At 42.2% G+C, this 15,513-nt stretch overlaps 1 protein-coding gene across 5 annotated transcripts in view; it reads left to right on the top strand.

Moving 5' to 3' along the window:
• The window catches only part of NPEPPS (aminopeptidase puromycin sensitive), a 147,015-nt gene that overhangs the window by 125,788 nt on the left and 5,714 nt on the right, over positions 1-15,513 (top strand). For all 5 annotated transcript variants that reach the window (XM_028836414.2, XM_077971334.1, XM_077971336.1 and 2 more), the window contains 4 exons: positions 556-690; positions 1,962-2,181; positions 9,820-9,962; positions 11,013-11,069. In XM_028836414.2, coding sequence (XP_028692247.1) covers positions 556-690; positions 1,962-2,181; positions 9,820-9,962; positions 11,013-11,069 — 555 coding nt within the window. The remainder of the gene's footprint in view (positions 1-555; positions 691-1,961; positions 2,182-9,819; positions 9,963-11,012; positions 11,070-15,513) is intronic.

Raw genomic sequence — 15,513 nt, 5'->3', positions numbered from 1 at the left:
GCCACTCCCCTCCAGCCGGGGTAACAGAGCAAGACTCCATCTCAAAAAAAATAATAATAAAAGAATAATGCAGTCAGTAATTACCTCACGCCAAAAATCTTATGAAATTGCCTTTTAGGTCCATGTAATTCTTTAAAATTGGGATCTGAAAATTGTTATTCTGTTCAGTCTCTGTGCTTATAAGATCAGTGTTTGTAAAGGGCTAAGCTTTTTTAGAGATTCTACTGTCCAAGTGTTTTCATATATATTAAGTATTTTCTGTAAACCTAAAATTGAGGTTAGAAATAGAAACTTACCCACATTATTTTGTCCCTTCCATGTTCTTTCTACTGTCTCTCACTTTGGCCCCCACAATTTCAAGTTTCCCTTTTCTTTTGTCTGCGTATTCATTCTTTCTTGATGTGTTGTCTTGTTTTAATTCATTAGTTGGCATAGATGGTCTTAATTGTTTTTCATCCATATATATCTAAAACCAGAACTCCTTGTAAACATACAAAAGGTTGATTTAAAAAATTAATGGAGCTGTTTAATAGTACTTACTGGATATCTTTGCAGTTAAACTTAGGAACAGTTGGGTTTTATCGGACCCAGTACAGCTCTGCCATGCTGGAAAGTTTATTACCAGGCATTCGTGACCTTTCTCTGCCCCCTGTGGATCGACTTGGATTACAGAATGACCTCTTCTCCTTGGTAAGCATCTGTGACTTAAGTAATATGATGGATTTTGCTGATTAAAAGATTTTGTTTTTCCTGGAGTGTCTGAAACATAATTAGAAGAATATGGGTCTTCATGAAGGTTAAAAACACCTTTGGGACTAGAGCAAATGACTGATTTTTAATATGACAAGATTGAGGCTATATAATTTAAATCCCATTTCACTACTCCTGAGCCAGCTTTCTGAAACTCTTAAACTATCCTTTGTAAGGCAAAAATTCCTTGCTTTTCAGTAGAAATAAATATGAGCCTTGAAGAAATGACCCTACTGATAGGTTTTTAAAATAATTAAGTCAGAGTGATTTTATGTTTTTCTAAATAGTGGTTGTACTTTGCTGGGAAAACTAGAATTTTTAAACATTGTGTTCTTATTTCAAATTGTATCCCATTAGCTTTAGAATTATATTTGGCTTTCTTCCAGAAAGGATTTAAAGCAGCAATTATTATTATTTTCTTTATGACTTCAGCATAGGTTAGGTAATTTCCAGATGTCTTTATGATAAAATTGTCATATTCCTCCTAGTATTCCTTTAAGTTGGACTGGAAATTTTCCCTCCCCTCTGCAGTCATTGGTTTTGGATTCCGCCTTTGTGTAAACACAGATTAGCATTGATGCACAAAACCTCACATCTGCTGATCTAATTGCCGAGAGAGACCTGTCCCAGGAGAGTGAGCTGTTTGTGCAGCTGGCTGCTGTCACAGAAGTTCTTTTTCCTAACTCTTAGTTCTGAAAGGACTTTGAATTTGTAGTGCCTTCTAGTTTATGTTCTTTTAGAAATGAGTAAAGGAGAGGCTTAAGTTGACACAGTTTGCAGGTCCAGCTTTGAAAGAATGTCAAAAACTAAAGCTCAAACTATTTTTGCGGTTTTTCTGAAAGTATGAAAAATTTCAAAACAGTAACAAAACCAAGTCCCCAGAAACTGAGTAGAAATAGAAGTTAACTGGTTTGTTGTTGTTCTCAAATTGATGGGACTTTTAGTTTAATTTTTTAAAGTAGTTCTTGTATAAATAGCAAATGATTCATTCTAATATTTCTGTAAAAAAAAAAAAAAAAAGAAAAAATAACAAAAGAGTAAAGAAGGAATGTTGTCTGAATAGGATTTTTATTCTAACAGTGTCTGAACTTATACAGTCCCATTTCCTTAAACCAAAGAAATTGCTAGCAGTAGTTAATGCCAAAAATGCATGCTTATGTTTTTTGGTTTTGTTTGAAGACTAGGTTAATTTATGTTTTTTCCTATCCCAGGCTCGAGCTGGAATCATTAGCACTGTAGAGGTTCTAAAAGTCATGGAGGCTTTTGTGAATGAGCCCAATTATACTGTATGGAGCGACCTGAGCTGTAACCTGGGGATTCTCTCAACTCTCTTGTCCCACACAGACTTCTATGAGGAAATCCAGGAGTTTGTGAAAGATGTCTTTTCACCTATAGGGGAGAGACTGGGCTGGGACCCCAAACCTGGAGAAGGTAATGCATATACTAAATGGAGAAAGAATTAGGCAGAAGTTGGTACTTTTTTATGTGGTTAACAATATAATTAATATCATCTTTATATCTACTGGATGTTACTATATATATTCAGCAAGCCAGAAATTAAGACTTGAGTCTTTTAAGTCTGCTGGTGAAGTTACATGGGTTACCAACATAGAAACAGTAGTGGTTATGTGTGTTTATTGCTAAATATAATTTGTGCACATGGTGGAAATAAAAGTCTTTTGCAGAATTCCAAAGGCCTATTTTTAGTCAAGAAAAGCTAAAGGGAATTTTAGGTTGTTTTATTTATTTATTTATTTTATTTTTTTGAGACGGAGTTTTGCTCTTGTTGCCTAGGCTGTAGTGCAATGATGCGATCTCGACTCACCGCAACCTCCGCTTCCTAGGTTCAAGTGATTCTCCTGCCTCAGTCTCCCAAGTAGCTGGGATTACAGGCATGCACCACCACGCTCGGCTACTTTTGTATTTTTAGTAGAGACGAGGTTTCACCATGTTGGTTAGGCTGGTCTCAAACCCCCGACCTCAGGTGATCTGCCTGCCTCCGCCTCCCAAGTTTTATTTATTATTACCGTAAATACCAGGCACCTTTATGTATAACTTGTAAAGGCGCTGAGAGACATAGGGGCCAGCTTTTTGAATTAAGGAAATTATTTGCTTTCTACATGTGTTCTCTGCTCTGTGGTTATTTCTGTAAGTATATATTTACTCTTTTTGCTCTCACTGAAATATTGGGAATGATTATTTAAAGGTTTTACATATCATTATTTTTTATCATCTGCTGATAACTAAAGGTGGTGTTTCCTCCTGATCAGTCTTGATCTGGAAGTCTTTTGTAATAAAAATAGTAGCAATACCTAGAGCTCTGTCTTTTTTTTTTTTTTTTTGAGCTACAGTTTCGCTCTTGTCACTCAGGCTGGAACGCAATGGCGCCATCTTGGCTCACTGCAACCTCTGCCTCCTGGGTTCAAGCGATTCTCCTGCCTTAGCCTCCCGAGTAGCATACCACCACGCCTGGCTAATTTTTGTATTTTTAGTAGAGACGAGGTTTCATCGTGTTGGCCAGGCTGGTCTTGAACTCCGGACCTCAAGCGATCTGCTTGTCTCGGCTGCCCAAAGTGCTGTATTACAGGTGTGAGCCACTATACCTGGTCCCAGCTTCTATGTCTTTTCTTCATTGATTCAACAAATATTTATGTAGCTGGTAAATGCCATATACTATTCTAAGAGCTGGTGATACAGCAGCAACCCAAATATTGCCTTATATGGCTTACATTCTAATAGGAGACATAGCAAATAATTAAATGTATAAGATCTAGGTGGCAGGAAGTATCATTAAGAAAAATAAAGGTGTTTGGCCGGGCGCGGTGGCTCAAACCTGTAATCCCAGCACTTTGGGAGGCCGAGACGGGCGGATCACGAGGTCAGGAGATCGAGACCATCCTGGCTAACACGGTGAAACCCCGTCTCTACTAAAAAATACAAAAAACTAGCTGGGCGAGGTGGTGGGCGCCTGTAGTCCCAGTTACTTGGGAGGCTGAGGCAGGAGAATGGCGTAAACCCGGGAGGCGGAGCTTGCAGTGAGCCGAGATCGCGCCACTGCACTCCAGCCTGGGTGACAGAGCCAGACTCCGTCTCAAAAAAAAAAAAAAAGAAAAATAAAGGTGTCAGATAATAAGGAGTGCTGGGCCACTGTTTTTTAGAAAGTGTTTGGGGAAACTGTCTCTAATAAGGTGATATTGAGCATAAACTGAGACATGAAGGACAGAGTTATGAGGATACCTAGAAGAAAAGTGGTTCAGACAGAGGAAACAGCAAGTACAAAGGCCTGAGATGGGAGCATGCTTAGGGTATTCGAGGAATAACAAGAAAGCTGCTGAGTTCAGGACAGGATTGAGTAGGAGAGGGCAATGGGAGACCTTTCTGATCCTATAGAACCTGTTTGCTACAGTGAGAAGTTTTTTGACTTTAACATTGAGTGATATGACATGCTAATTAGGGAGTTTTGGGCAGGGGAACTTGATTTGATTTACTCGGCTTTCTGAAGAACAGACTAAAAGAAGACGAGAGGAGGCAGGGAGACCATTCAGAAGGCTATTTTAGCAATCCATTTGAGATGCTGGTTGCAACTAGAACTTAAAGGTGGTAAAGTCTCTGTATATTTTGAAGGTGGAACTGAAACTGTTGGTGAAGGATGGACTGTGTGGTGGAAAGAAAGAGAAGTGTCATCAAATTCTGGCCTGCAGAACTGGAAGAATGAAGTTGCCGTGTATAGGGATAGGGAAGACTGCCGTAGAAACATTTTTTTCTTTTTTTTTTTTTTGAGACAGAGTCTCGCTCTGTGCCCCAGGCTGGAGTGCAGTGGCTCGATCTCTGCTCACTGCAAGCTCCGCCTCCCAGGTTCACGCCATTCTCCTGCCTCAGCCTCCTGAGTAGCTGGACTACAGGCGCCCGCCACCGCGCCCGGCTAATTTTTTGTATTTTTAGTAGAGATGGGGTTTCACTGTGTTCGCCAGGATGGTCTCGATCTCCTGACCTCGTGATCCGCCTGTCTCAGCCTCCCAAAGTGCTGGGATTACAGGTGTGAGCCACCGCGCCCGGCTTCATTTTTTTCTTTTAAAGATACAAAGTCTCGCTGTGTTGCCCAGGCTGGAGTGCAGTGGTGCGGTCATAGCTCACTGCAGCCTCAAACTACTGGGTTCAAGCTATTCTGCTGCCTCAGCCTCTTGAGTATTTGGGACTACAGGCATGCACCATACCCAGCTATGTTTTTGTTTTTTTTTTTTTTGTAGCGATGGGATTTCACTGTGTTGCCTAGGCTGGTCTTGAACTCCTGGACTCCAGAAATTCTCCTGCCTCAGCATCCCAAAGTGCTGGGATTGCAGCCATGAGCCACTGTGCCTGGCATGGAAGCATATTTGGGTGTAAAAGGGAATCAAGGGCCAGGCGTGGTAGCTCACACCTGTAATCCCAGCACTTCGGGAGGCTGAGGGGAGTGGAACACCTGAAGTCAGGAGTTTGAGACAAGCCTGGCCAACATGGTGAAACCCCATCTCTACTGAAAATACAAAATTAACTGGGCGTGGTGGCTCACGCCTGTAGTCCCAGCTACTCAGGAGGCTGAGACAGGAGAATTGCTTGAGTCCTGGAGTTCAAGCCCAGCATGGGCAACCTCATGTCTTTAAAAACCAAAACAAAACTGGGTGAGATCAACCAGTGACTGAGTATAAGTGGAAAAAAAGAGGTCTGAGTTCAGGATTTAGAGATTGTGTAGAAGAGGAAGAATCAGCAAAAGAGACAGACTGGCCAGTAAGGTAGAAGTAGGAGAGCCAGGAGAGAGAAGGGGTATCCCAGAATTTAAATAAACAGTAGATGAAAAGAAACAGTAGATGAAGGCAGAGGGAATGTGATCAGCTGTGTCAGATGCTACTACACTAAATCAAATAGAATGATGAAGCCTAATTCAGTATTACATTTAACAATTTTTGTGTAGTAGTGGGGAACAATAATGAATTCTCCACTTTTGCAGCAGGTTCTTTAGAATGGAAGGAGAGGAAATGGAGACAACACACTTAGACAACTTTTTAAAGGAGTTTTGCTGAGAAGATCAGAGAAAAGGGGTAGGCGAGAGAGAGGTGGGGTAAAGGAAGGAATTTTTAAGTTGGGAGATTTTATACTACATTTTTCTGCAACTATTTGAACATAATGCAGTAGTAATGGAAAAATTCATGTTGTGAGAGAGAGGGGTTATTGCTGTAGTGATAGCTGAATAATCAAGAGGAGTTGAGATCCAGTGCTGAAGTTAAGGAGTTGGTTTTAGATAGGAGCACAGATGAATAGTGACAAGATAGGAGTACATGGACACAGATGCAGGTAAATTAATGGGTGTTGCACTTTTCTTTCATGATGATAATGTGACACTTTTTGATTTCAAAACCATCTTTACAATATAGGGAGAATGCCTTCAATTTCCTAGCTGCCAGAATTATAAATTACTTCTTGTAAGAATCATCACAATAATGTGTAGTTATCTATTGATCTCTGATGGTTTTCTTAAAATTATTTTTGGTTAAATTATGATTTAAATATAGCAAAATGCATAATCTAAATGTTACAGTTCCGTGACTTTCGGCAAACACATACCACATTTCCATCCCCCAGAAAGCTGCTTGAGGCTCCTTCCTAATTGGTCCCTACTACTTGAGCCTCCCCTGCCCACCCCACACAGGCACATGCCATTCTGATTTCTTTCACCTACATTAATATTTATCTCTTCTATTTTATATACATAGAATCATATAATGTGTGTTCTGTTCTTAAACCTACCTCTCTCACTCAGCATAATGTTTCTGAGATATATCCAGGTTGTTCATTGCTTTTTATTGCTAAGTAGTATTTCATCATATGAATATACTACATTTTATTTATCCATTGTACCGCTGCAATTCATCAGATTTGTGTGTCGTTAACTGTTGTTTTTTTTTTCTCAATCATTTATTGCCTGGGTGTTAACTTTTTTTGAGATATAATTCACATACCATAAAATTCACCCTTTTAAAGTATACAATTCAGTATTTGTTAGTATGTTCACAAGATTGTGCAACTATCACCTCCATATTTCCAGAACAATTTCTTCACCTTCCCCACTCTCAGTCCCTCCCCCTCCACCAAAAAAAAGCCTTGTATCCACCGGCAGTCACTCTCCATTTCCTGGCAAACACAAATTTACTTTATATTTCATGGGTTTACCTATTCTGAACATTTCATATAGATAGAATCATAAAATACTTGGCCTTTTATATCTGCTTCTTTCACTTAGCATAATATTTTCAAGGTTCATCTGTGTTGTAGCATGTATCAGTCCTTCATTCCTTTTTTTTTTTTTTTTGTAAGGGAGTCTTGCTTTGTTGCCAGGCTGGAGTGCAGTGGTGCGATCTCGGCTCACTGCAACCTCCGCTTCCCAGGTTTAAGCAATTCTTCTGCCTCAGCCTCCCCAGTAGCTGGGACTACAGGTGTGCACCACCACACCCAGCTAATTTTTGCATTATTAGTAGAGATGGGGTTTCACCATGTTGGCCAGGATGGTCTCTATCTCTTGACCTCGTTATCTGCCTGCCTTGGCCTCCTGAAGTGCTGGGATTACAGGTGTGAGCCACCATGCCCAGACCTTTCATTATTTTTTTTTTTTTTCAGAGACAGAGTCTCGCTCTATCGCCCAGGCTGGAGTGCAGTGGCGCGATCTCGGCTCACTGCAACCTCCACTTCCTGGGCTCAAGAGATTCTCCTGCCTTAGGCTCCCGAGTAGCTGGGATTGCGGGCTTGCATCACCACGCCTAGCTAATTTTTGTATTTTAAGTAGAGATGGGGTTTCACCATGTTGGCCAGGCTGGTCTTGAACTCCTGACCTCAGGTGATCCGCCCGCTTTAGCCTCCCAAAGTGCTGGGATTACAGGCGGGAGCCACCACATCCAGCCTCTTTCATTCCTTTTTACAAATGAACAATATTCCACTGTGTAGATACATAGCACATTTTATTTATCCACTAACTGATGGACATTTGGACTGGTTCCACTTTTCGGCTATTATGAATTCTATTCACATTTGTATACAAGTTTTTGTGTAGACGTATGCTTTCATTTATTTTCGATATATATCTAAGAGCAAAATTGCTGAGTCATATGATGACTGTTTTATTTTGTTTTGTTTTGTTTTTGAGATGGAGTCTCACTCTGTCTCCAGGCTGGAGTGCTGTGGGCATGATTTCAGCTCAGTGCAACCTCCACCTCCCGGGTTCAAGTGATTCCCCTGCCTCAGCCTTCCAAGTAGCTGGGACTACAGGTCCGTGCCACTACACCTAATTTTTTGTATTTTAGTAGAGACGGGGTTTCACCATGTTGGTCAGGATGGTCTCGATCTCCTGACTTCATGTTCCACCTGCCTCAGCCTCCTAAAGTGCTAAGATTACAGGCGTGAGCCACCACTCGTCTTTCCTTTTGTTTTATTTTTGTTTTTGTTTTTTTTGAGGCGGAGTCTCGCTCTGTCGCCCAGGCTGGAGTGCAGTGGCGGGATCTCGGCTCACTGCAAGCTCCGCCTCCCGGGTTCCCGCCATTGTCCTGCCTCAGCCTCCCGAGTAGCTGGGACTACAGGCGCCGCCACCACGCCCGGCTAATTTTTTTGTATTTTTAGTGGAGACGGGGTTTCATTGTGTTAGCCAGGATGGTCTCGATCTCCTGACCTCGTGATCCGCCCGTCTCGGCCTCCCAAAGTGCTGGGATTACAGGCTTGAGCCACCGCACCCGGCCGTCCTTTTGTTTTTTTTTAAGAGACGATCGGCTGGGTGGCAGTGACTCACGCCTGTAATCCCAACACTTTGGGAGGCCAACTTGGGTGGATCACCTGAGGTCAGGAGTTCGAGACCAGCCTGGCCAACATGGCAAAACCCTGTCTCTACTAAAAATGCAAAAAATTAGCCAGGCGTGGTGGCACACCCCTGTATTCCCAGCTACTCGGGAGACTGAGCTGGAGAATTGCTTGAACCTGGGAGGTGGAGGCTGCAGTGAGCTGAGATCATGCCACTGCACTCCAGCTTGGGCAACAGAGTGAGACTGCATCTCAAAAAAAAAGAAAAAAGAGACAAGGTCTTGCTCTGTGCCCAGGCTGGAGTACAGTAGTGTGATCATAGCTCACTGCAGCTTCAACCTCCTTGCAGCCTCAGCCTCTTGGAGTCAAGCGATCCTCCCTCCCCAGCCTCCTGTGTAACTAGGCCTACAGACACATGCCACCATGCTTGGTTAATTATTAAGTTTTTTGTAGAAACGGTCTTGCTGTGTTGCTCAGGCTGGTCTTGAACTCCTAGGCTCAAGTGATCCTCTTGCCTTGGCATCCAGAAATGCTCAGATTATAGGCATGAGCTACTGTGCCTGACCATAACTGTATGTTTAACCTTTTGAGGGACTGCCAGACTGATTTTCTAAGTGGCTATACCATATTGTGTTCCCACCAGCAGTGTTTGAGGGTTCCAATTTCTCCACATCCTTGCCAAAACTTGGTATTATCTTTTTTATTATAGCCATCATAGTGGGTATGAATTGGTATCTCATTGTGGTTTTGATTTGCATTTTCCTAACGACTAATGATGTTAAACATCTTTTTATGTGCTTATTGGCTATTTGTGTGTCTTGGAGGAATGGACCCATCAGATTTTCATTTTTAAAATCTAAGATTTCAATTTATTATACATAGAACATACTAGTACCATATGTGATCTTTCTTTGAACCTTAGGTCAAAACTACATGATGTAAGCCTGTCCTTTTCACACATAATCCTTAGCAGAGTAGTTAACTAGACTGAGTAAACATTTAGTAAATTCAGATAGTTGGCATTTGTGACTGCAGAGAAAGTCAGCAACTTTCTTTGCTTGTCTAGTCTGTTTAGCATATCACTCTTACGATTTGATAAACGTAAAACAAGTATTCTCTCAGGTATTAAGTTAATTGAGTGTGTTTGTTCAAGACCATAGAGTTGGTATAGCACAATTATAAGATATCCAGATGACAAATTTATAAAAATAGGCTTTTTAAGTAGTCTTATGTTTCTTTTACCTCTCAAATCAGGTCATCTAGATGCACTCCTGAGGGGCTTGGTTCTGGGAAAACTAGGAAAAGCAGGACATAAAGCAACGTTAGAAGAAGCCCGTCGTCGGTTTAAGGACCACGTGGAAGGAAAACAGATTCTCTCCGCTGATCTGAGGAGTCCTGTAGGTTTTCATGATAAATTCCCTTAACTTATAGGTAACTACATCATTTTGTGAAGCATGGAACTTTTTTTTTTTTTTTTTGAGATGGGAGTCTTGCTCTGTCGCCTAGGCTGGAGTGCAGTGGCTACTTGGCTCACTGCAGCCTCTGTCCCCTCAGTTCCAGTGATTCTTTTGCCTCAGCCTCCTGGCTAATTGGGATTATAGGCACCTGCCACCACAGCCGGCTAATTTTTGTATTTTCACTAGAGACAGGGTTTCACCATGTTGGCCAGGCTGGTCTCGAACTCCTGACCTCAGGTGATCCACCTGCCTTGGCCTCCCAAAGTGCTGGGATTACAGGTGTGAGCCACTATGCCCGGCTTGGAACTTTTTTTAAGTGCCAAAATTGACCTAAGAACTGACCCACAAACCACATCTAACTCTATTTTAATATATACCATCTAAGTGGTTTATAGCCATCTTCTTATTTGTTTCACGTTTCTCAGTCAGCATTGCAGTGCTGAAATGTGATTAGCTGTGCACATACCCATGATAGCTGCTGTGCTCTGCTGGTACAACATGCCATTTACCTTTGTGGTTGCTGACAGGCACTGCTAGCTCCTTAACTACAGTTCGTGTGTAATATCCACATTTATAATATTTACTTTTTTTTTTTTGAGACGGAGTCTCACTCTGTTACCCAGGCTGGAGTGCAGTGGCACGATCTCGGCTCACTGCAGCCTCCACCTCCTGGGTTCAAGCAGTTCTCCCTGCCTCAGCCTCCTGAGTACCTGGGAGTACAGGCGCCTGCTACCATGCCCAGCTGATTTTTGTATTTTTAGTACAGACAGGGTTTCGCCATGTTGGCCAGGCTGTCCTCGAACTGCTGACCTCAGGTGATCCGCCTGCCTCGGCCTCCCAAAGTGCAGGGATTACAGGCGCGAGTCACCACAGCCGGCCAACATTTACAATATTGTTTACTGGCTTTCTGTCTTTTCTTAGTATTAGAATACTTGAAACAAGGTATATTTAATCAAATGAATTATTTTTTGTCCCTGTATTCTCTTGTAGGTCTATCTGACTGTTTTAAAGCATGGTGATGGCACTACTTTAGACATTATGTTAAAAGTAAGTATATTTGAGAAGACTCCCATTTCCTGCTTTTGAACTTGGATAGACACACAGTACACCTCTAAATGGTTTAAAAAAAAAAAAAAAAGTCCTAGAAAAGAAAAATGCATATTGTAGACATGCAAGTATTTTTTTTTTTTGAGATGGAGTCTTGCTCTGTCACCCAGGCTGGAGTGCAGTGGCCGGATCTCAGCTCACTGCAAGCTCCTCCTCTCGGGTTCACGCCATTCTCCTGCCTCAGCCTCCCGAGTAGCTGGGACTACAGGCACCCGCCACTTCGCCCGGCTAGTTTTTTTTTGTATTTTTTAGTAGAGACGGGGTTTCACCGTGTTAGCCAGGATGGTCTCGATCTCCTGACCTCGTGATCCGCCCGTCTCGGCCTCCCAAAGTGCTGGGATTACAGGCTTGAGCCACCGCGCCCAGCCATGCAAGTATTTTAAAACTGAGAGAATTATATGTCTATATATGTTATTATATCAGTATTATCAGTATGATGCCAAAGACATCTTACTTTTCCCTACCTTTTTTACTCACTTTATACATCTGAAATCTTTTTTTTTTTTTTTTTTTTGAGACAGGGTCTCACTCTGTCACCTAGGCTAAAGTGACATAATCATGGATCACTGCAGCATCAGCCTTCCAGGCTCAAGTGATCCTCCTGCCTCAGCCTTCCAAGTAGCTGGAACTATAGGAGTGTGATAACCACACCCAGCTAATTTTTGTGTTTTTTGTAGAGATAAGGTTTCACCATGCCCAGGCTGGTCTCAAACTCCTGGGGTCAAGTGATACACCCACCTCAGCCTCCCAAAGTGCTGGGATTACAGGCATGAGCTACTGTGCCCAGCTGAAATTTTAACACTGAAATAATGTTCGTTTTGATTAACAAGTCACTTTCTTTAAATTTTATCTTCAGTGTAAACTTGGGGTTCTGCCCGTTGTAAGCAAAAGGCTTGTTTCTGTGCTTAGGTTCTGTGCTTAGGAGGTTTGTTTTTGTGCTTAGAAAAGGGATAGACAGGCCGGGCACGGTGGCTCAAGCCTGTAATCCCAGCACTTTGGGAGGCCGAGACGGGCGGATCACGAGGTCAGGAGATCGAGACCATCCTGGCTAACACGGTGAAACCCCGTCTCTACTAAAAAAATACAAAAAACTAGCCGGGCGAGGTGGCGGGCGCCTGTAGTCCCAACTACTTGGGAGGCTGAGGCAGGAGAATGGCGTGAACCCGTGAGGCGGAGCTTGCAGTGAGCTGAGATCCGGCCACTGCACTCCAGCCCGGGCGGCAGAGACTCCGTCTCAAAAAAAAAAAAAAAGAAAAAGAAAAGGGATAGACAGATGATGATCGAGTGTCTCAAGCATTTGAGCTATGCCGGGGTCCTTTATTAATAGACAAGAAATTAATTCACCTGCCTTCATAGCCTCTCTAGTTTTCCCAGGGTAGTTAGCATATAATTAAACTCTGACTTAGACAAAATATAGATAAAACTTTCCATATCCTCATAATGGCAGCAATCTGTTTGAAACTTTGAATCAACAGTAGTACTGTGAAGCAAATGCTATCTCCAGTCCCTATCCATAGTTACCGGTCTATAAGGAAATGGCTTGAGTGTACTGGCTACATGAGAAGTGGAGGTAGCCGAATCTACTTTTTAATCATTAAATAAAATGTGCACAACGTGCCTAAAAACCCATTTGTTAAAAGATCCACGCTTAGGACAGGAGTGGGATGTGCTTTACTATCTCTACCTTTCATGGATTAACAACACTCTTCTGACTTCAAGGGAGTTCATGATAATCAGCTTCATTGTAGAAATAGCTCTAATGATCATAATTGCAGATCTAAATTCTGATATTTTGGTTTTAAACAAATCCTCTGAAAAATGATTAGGATGTCTGAAAAGATAAACTTTAAGAAACTGTGCCTCAAAATGTACTGCTTTACCCATGTTGTAATAGGTTTACTTTCTTTTTTTTGAGACGGAGTCTTACTTTGTTGCCCAGGCTGGAGTGTAGTGGCATGATCTCGGCTCACTTCAACCTCTGCCTCCTGGGTTCACGTGATTCTCCTGCCTCAGCCTCCCGAGTAGCTGGGACTACAGGCACCTGCCACCACACCCAGCTAATTTCTGTATTTTTAGTAGAGACAGGGTTTTACCATATTGACCAGGCTAGCCTCGAACTCCTGACCTTGTGATCCGCCCACCTCAGCCTCCCAAAGTGCTAGGATTATAGGCGTGAGCCACCATGCCTGGCCTACTTTCTAAGAATATAAGAGTTATATTTGGGAGAGCTGGACATGGTGGCATGCACCTGTAGTTCCAGCTTCTCAGGAGGCCGAGGCAGGAGGAGCTCTTGAGCCCAGGAGTTCAAGCCTGCAGTGAGCTATGACTGCACTACTGAACTCCATCCCGGGTGACAGAGCAAGACCCTGTCTAAAAAAAGACCCTAAAAAAAATAAAGTTTGGGTTTACCTTCCACCTGACCATTAGGTCCCTTCTCAGTCTTAATATTCTGTGAACCTGTGTACTATAAATTATATGTATGAAATGGGATATTTGATATTTTTTTCATCTATTCCACGATGATATGGAAAAAAATAGGGGTTCTGAAAATTTCATGGCAGATACTTTGACATTTTCATGTCATGGCACTTTTAAGATTTTCCACGAGTATGTGTATTTATTAAGAGTTTGCATTTATTTAACACAAGGGAGTTCACGATAATCAGCTTCACTATGGAAATAGCTCTAATGAAGGCTGAATCATGGTTCTTCAAGAAGCCATTTGGTAAGAGATGAGGAGGGTTGTCTTATGATGGTAATTTAGGAATAATGTGGCAGGGTTAAAAAACATTAATTCAAAGTATATTTGAAATATGGTGTTAGAGTGCCATCTAGTGGACTCGAATAACAGGTTCTCTTTGGAGGATGCTTCCTGAAAGCCAGAGGTTCAGACCTTGAATATTGGAGCTGAAAAGGGCTTTAGAAATTATCTGTCCACCCACATCATTTTACACATGGGGAAACTGAGACCCAGAGGGATTAAGGACTTAGTCAAGATCACACAGCTAGAGGCTAAACTGGGAGTAGAATCCAGATCTCCCAAGGTCCTTTCTGTTTTACTGCACTGCTTCTCAAGAGTCGAAAGGGGCCAGGCTTGGTGTGGTTCATGCCTGTAATCCCAGCACTTTGGGAGGCTGAGATGGGAGGATCACTTGGGGCCAGGGGTTCGAGACCAGCCTGGGCAACATGGAGAAACTCCGGCTCTACTAAAAATAGAAAAATTAGCTAGGTATGGTTGTAGTGAGCTTACACCATTGCACTCCAGCGTGGGCAACAGAGCGAGACTCCATCTCAAAAAAAAAAAAAAAAAAACAGCGAGAGAGAGAGACCAGCCTGGTCAACATGGCGAGACCCCATCTCTAGTTCTTATAAAATTGTTTATTGGGGAAAAAAAAAGTGTCCAAAGGAAAGGAAGAAGAAACTGAGAGCTTTGATGAGGTCTCCAGACACGACACTCTGGTCAGTGTTAAATCTTAAGGGGTAGAAAAGATCAAAAGAGTCTAAATTGTCTTGGAGACATAGCTCTTATACATTTATAGTTCTAATTTTTAAGAATTATAACATTTTGGCCGGGCGCGGTGGCTCAAGCCTGTAATCCCAGCACTTTGGGAGGCCGAGACGGGCGGATCACGAGGTCAGGAGATCGAGACCATCCTGGCTAACACGGTGAAACCCTGTCTCTACTAAAAATACAAAAAAAAAAAAAAACTAGCCGGGCGAGGTGGCGGCGCCTGTAGTCCCAGGTACTCGGGAGGCTGAGACAGGAGAATGGCGTAAACCCGGGAGGCGGAGCTTGCAGTGAGCTAAGATCCGGCCACTGCACTCCAGCCCGGGCAACAGAGCCAGATTCCGTCTCAAAAAAAAAAAAAAAAAAAAAAAAAAGAATTATAACATTTTGTTTCTGATTATGAAAAAAATATTTTATATATTTACTATGGAAGATTTAGAGACTAGAAAAGTGTAAAGAGGAAAATAAAACTTACCTGTAATTTAAAAAGCAGGTAGCAAAAACAGCATGTATAACATGCTCTCATTCCAGATTTGATAATGTACATATAGTAGTAATTTTATTTTTTTCTTTATGCTTCTCTGTCTTTCAGATATTCTGCATTCAGTATGTGCTGCTTTTGCAGTTAAAAAGTGTGAAGATGCATAATCCCACTGATCAGAAACCATCATTAATTAATACTACCATTTTGATGTATTTCCAGGGGTTCTCCCCCACCCCTTTTTTTTGGAAACACAGTCTTGCTCTGATGTCCAGACTGGAGTGCAGTGGTACAATACGGGCTCACTGCAACCTCCACCTCAGCATTCCAAAGTGTTAGGATTACAGGCGTGAACCACTGTGCCCAGCCATATATATATATATATATATATATAT

The sequence above is a fragment of the Macaca mulatta genome, chromosome 16 (genome assembly GCF_049350105.2).
Source record: "Macaca mulatta isolate MMU2019108-1 chromosome 16, T2T-MMU8v2.0, whole genome shotgun sequence".
In the NCBI taxonomy this organism is placed as follows: Eukaryota; Metazoa; Chordata; class Mammalia; order Primates; family Cercopithecidae; genus Macaca; species Macaca mulatta.
Note: the sequence above shows the minus strand (reverse complement) of the source record. Positions and strands in the feature narration are given on the sequence as shown.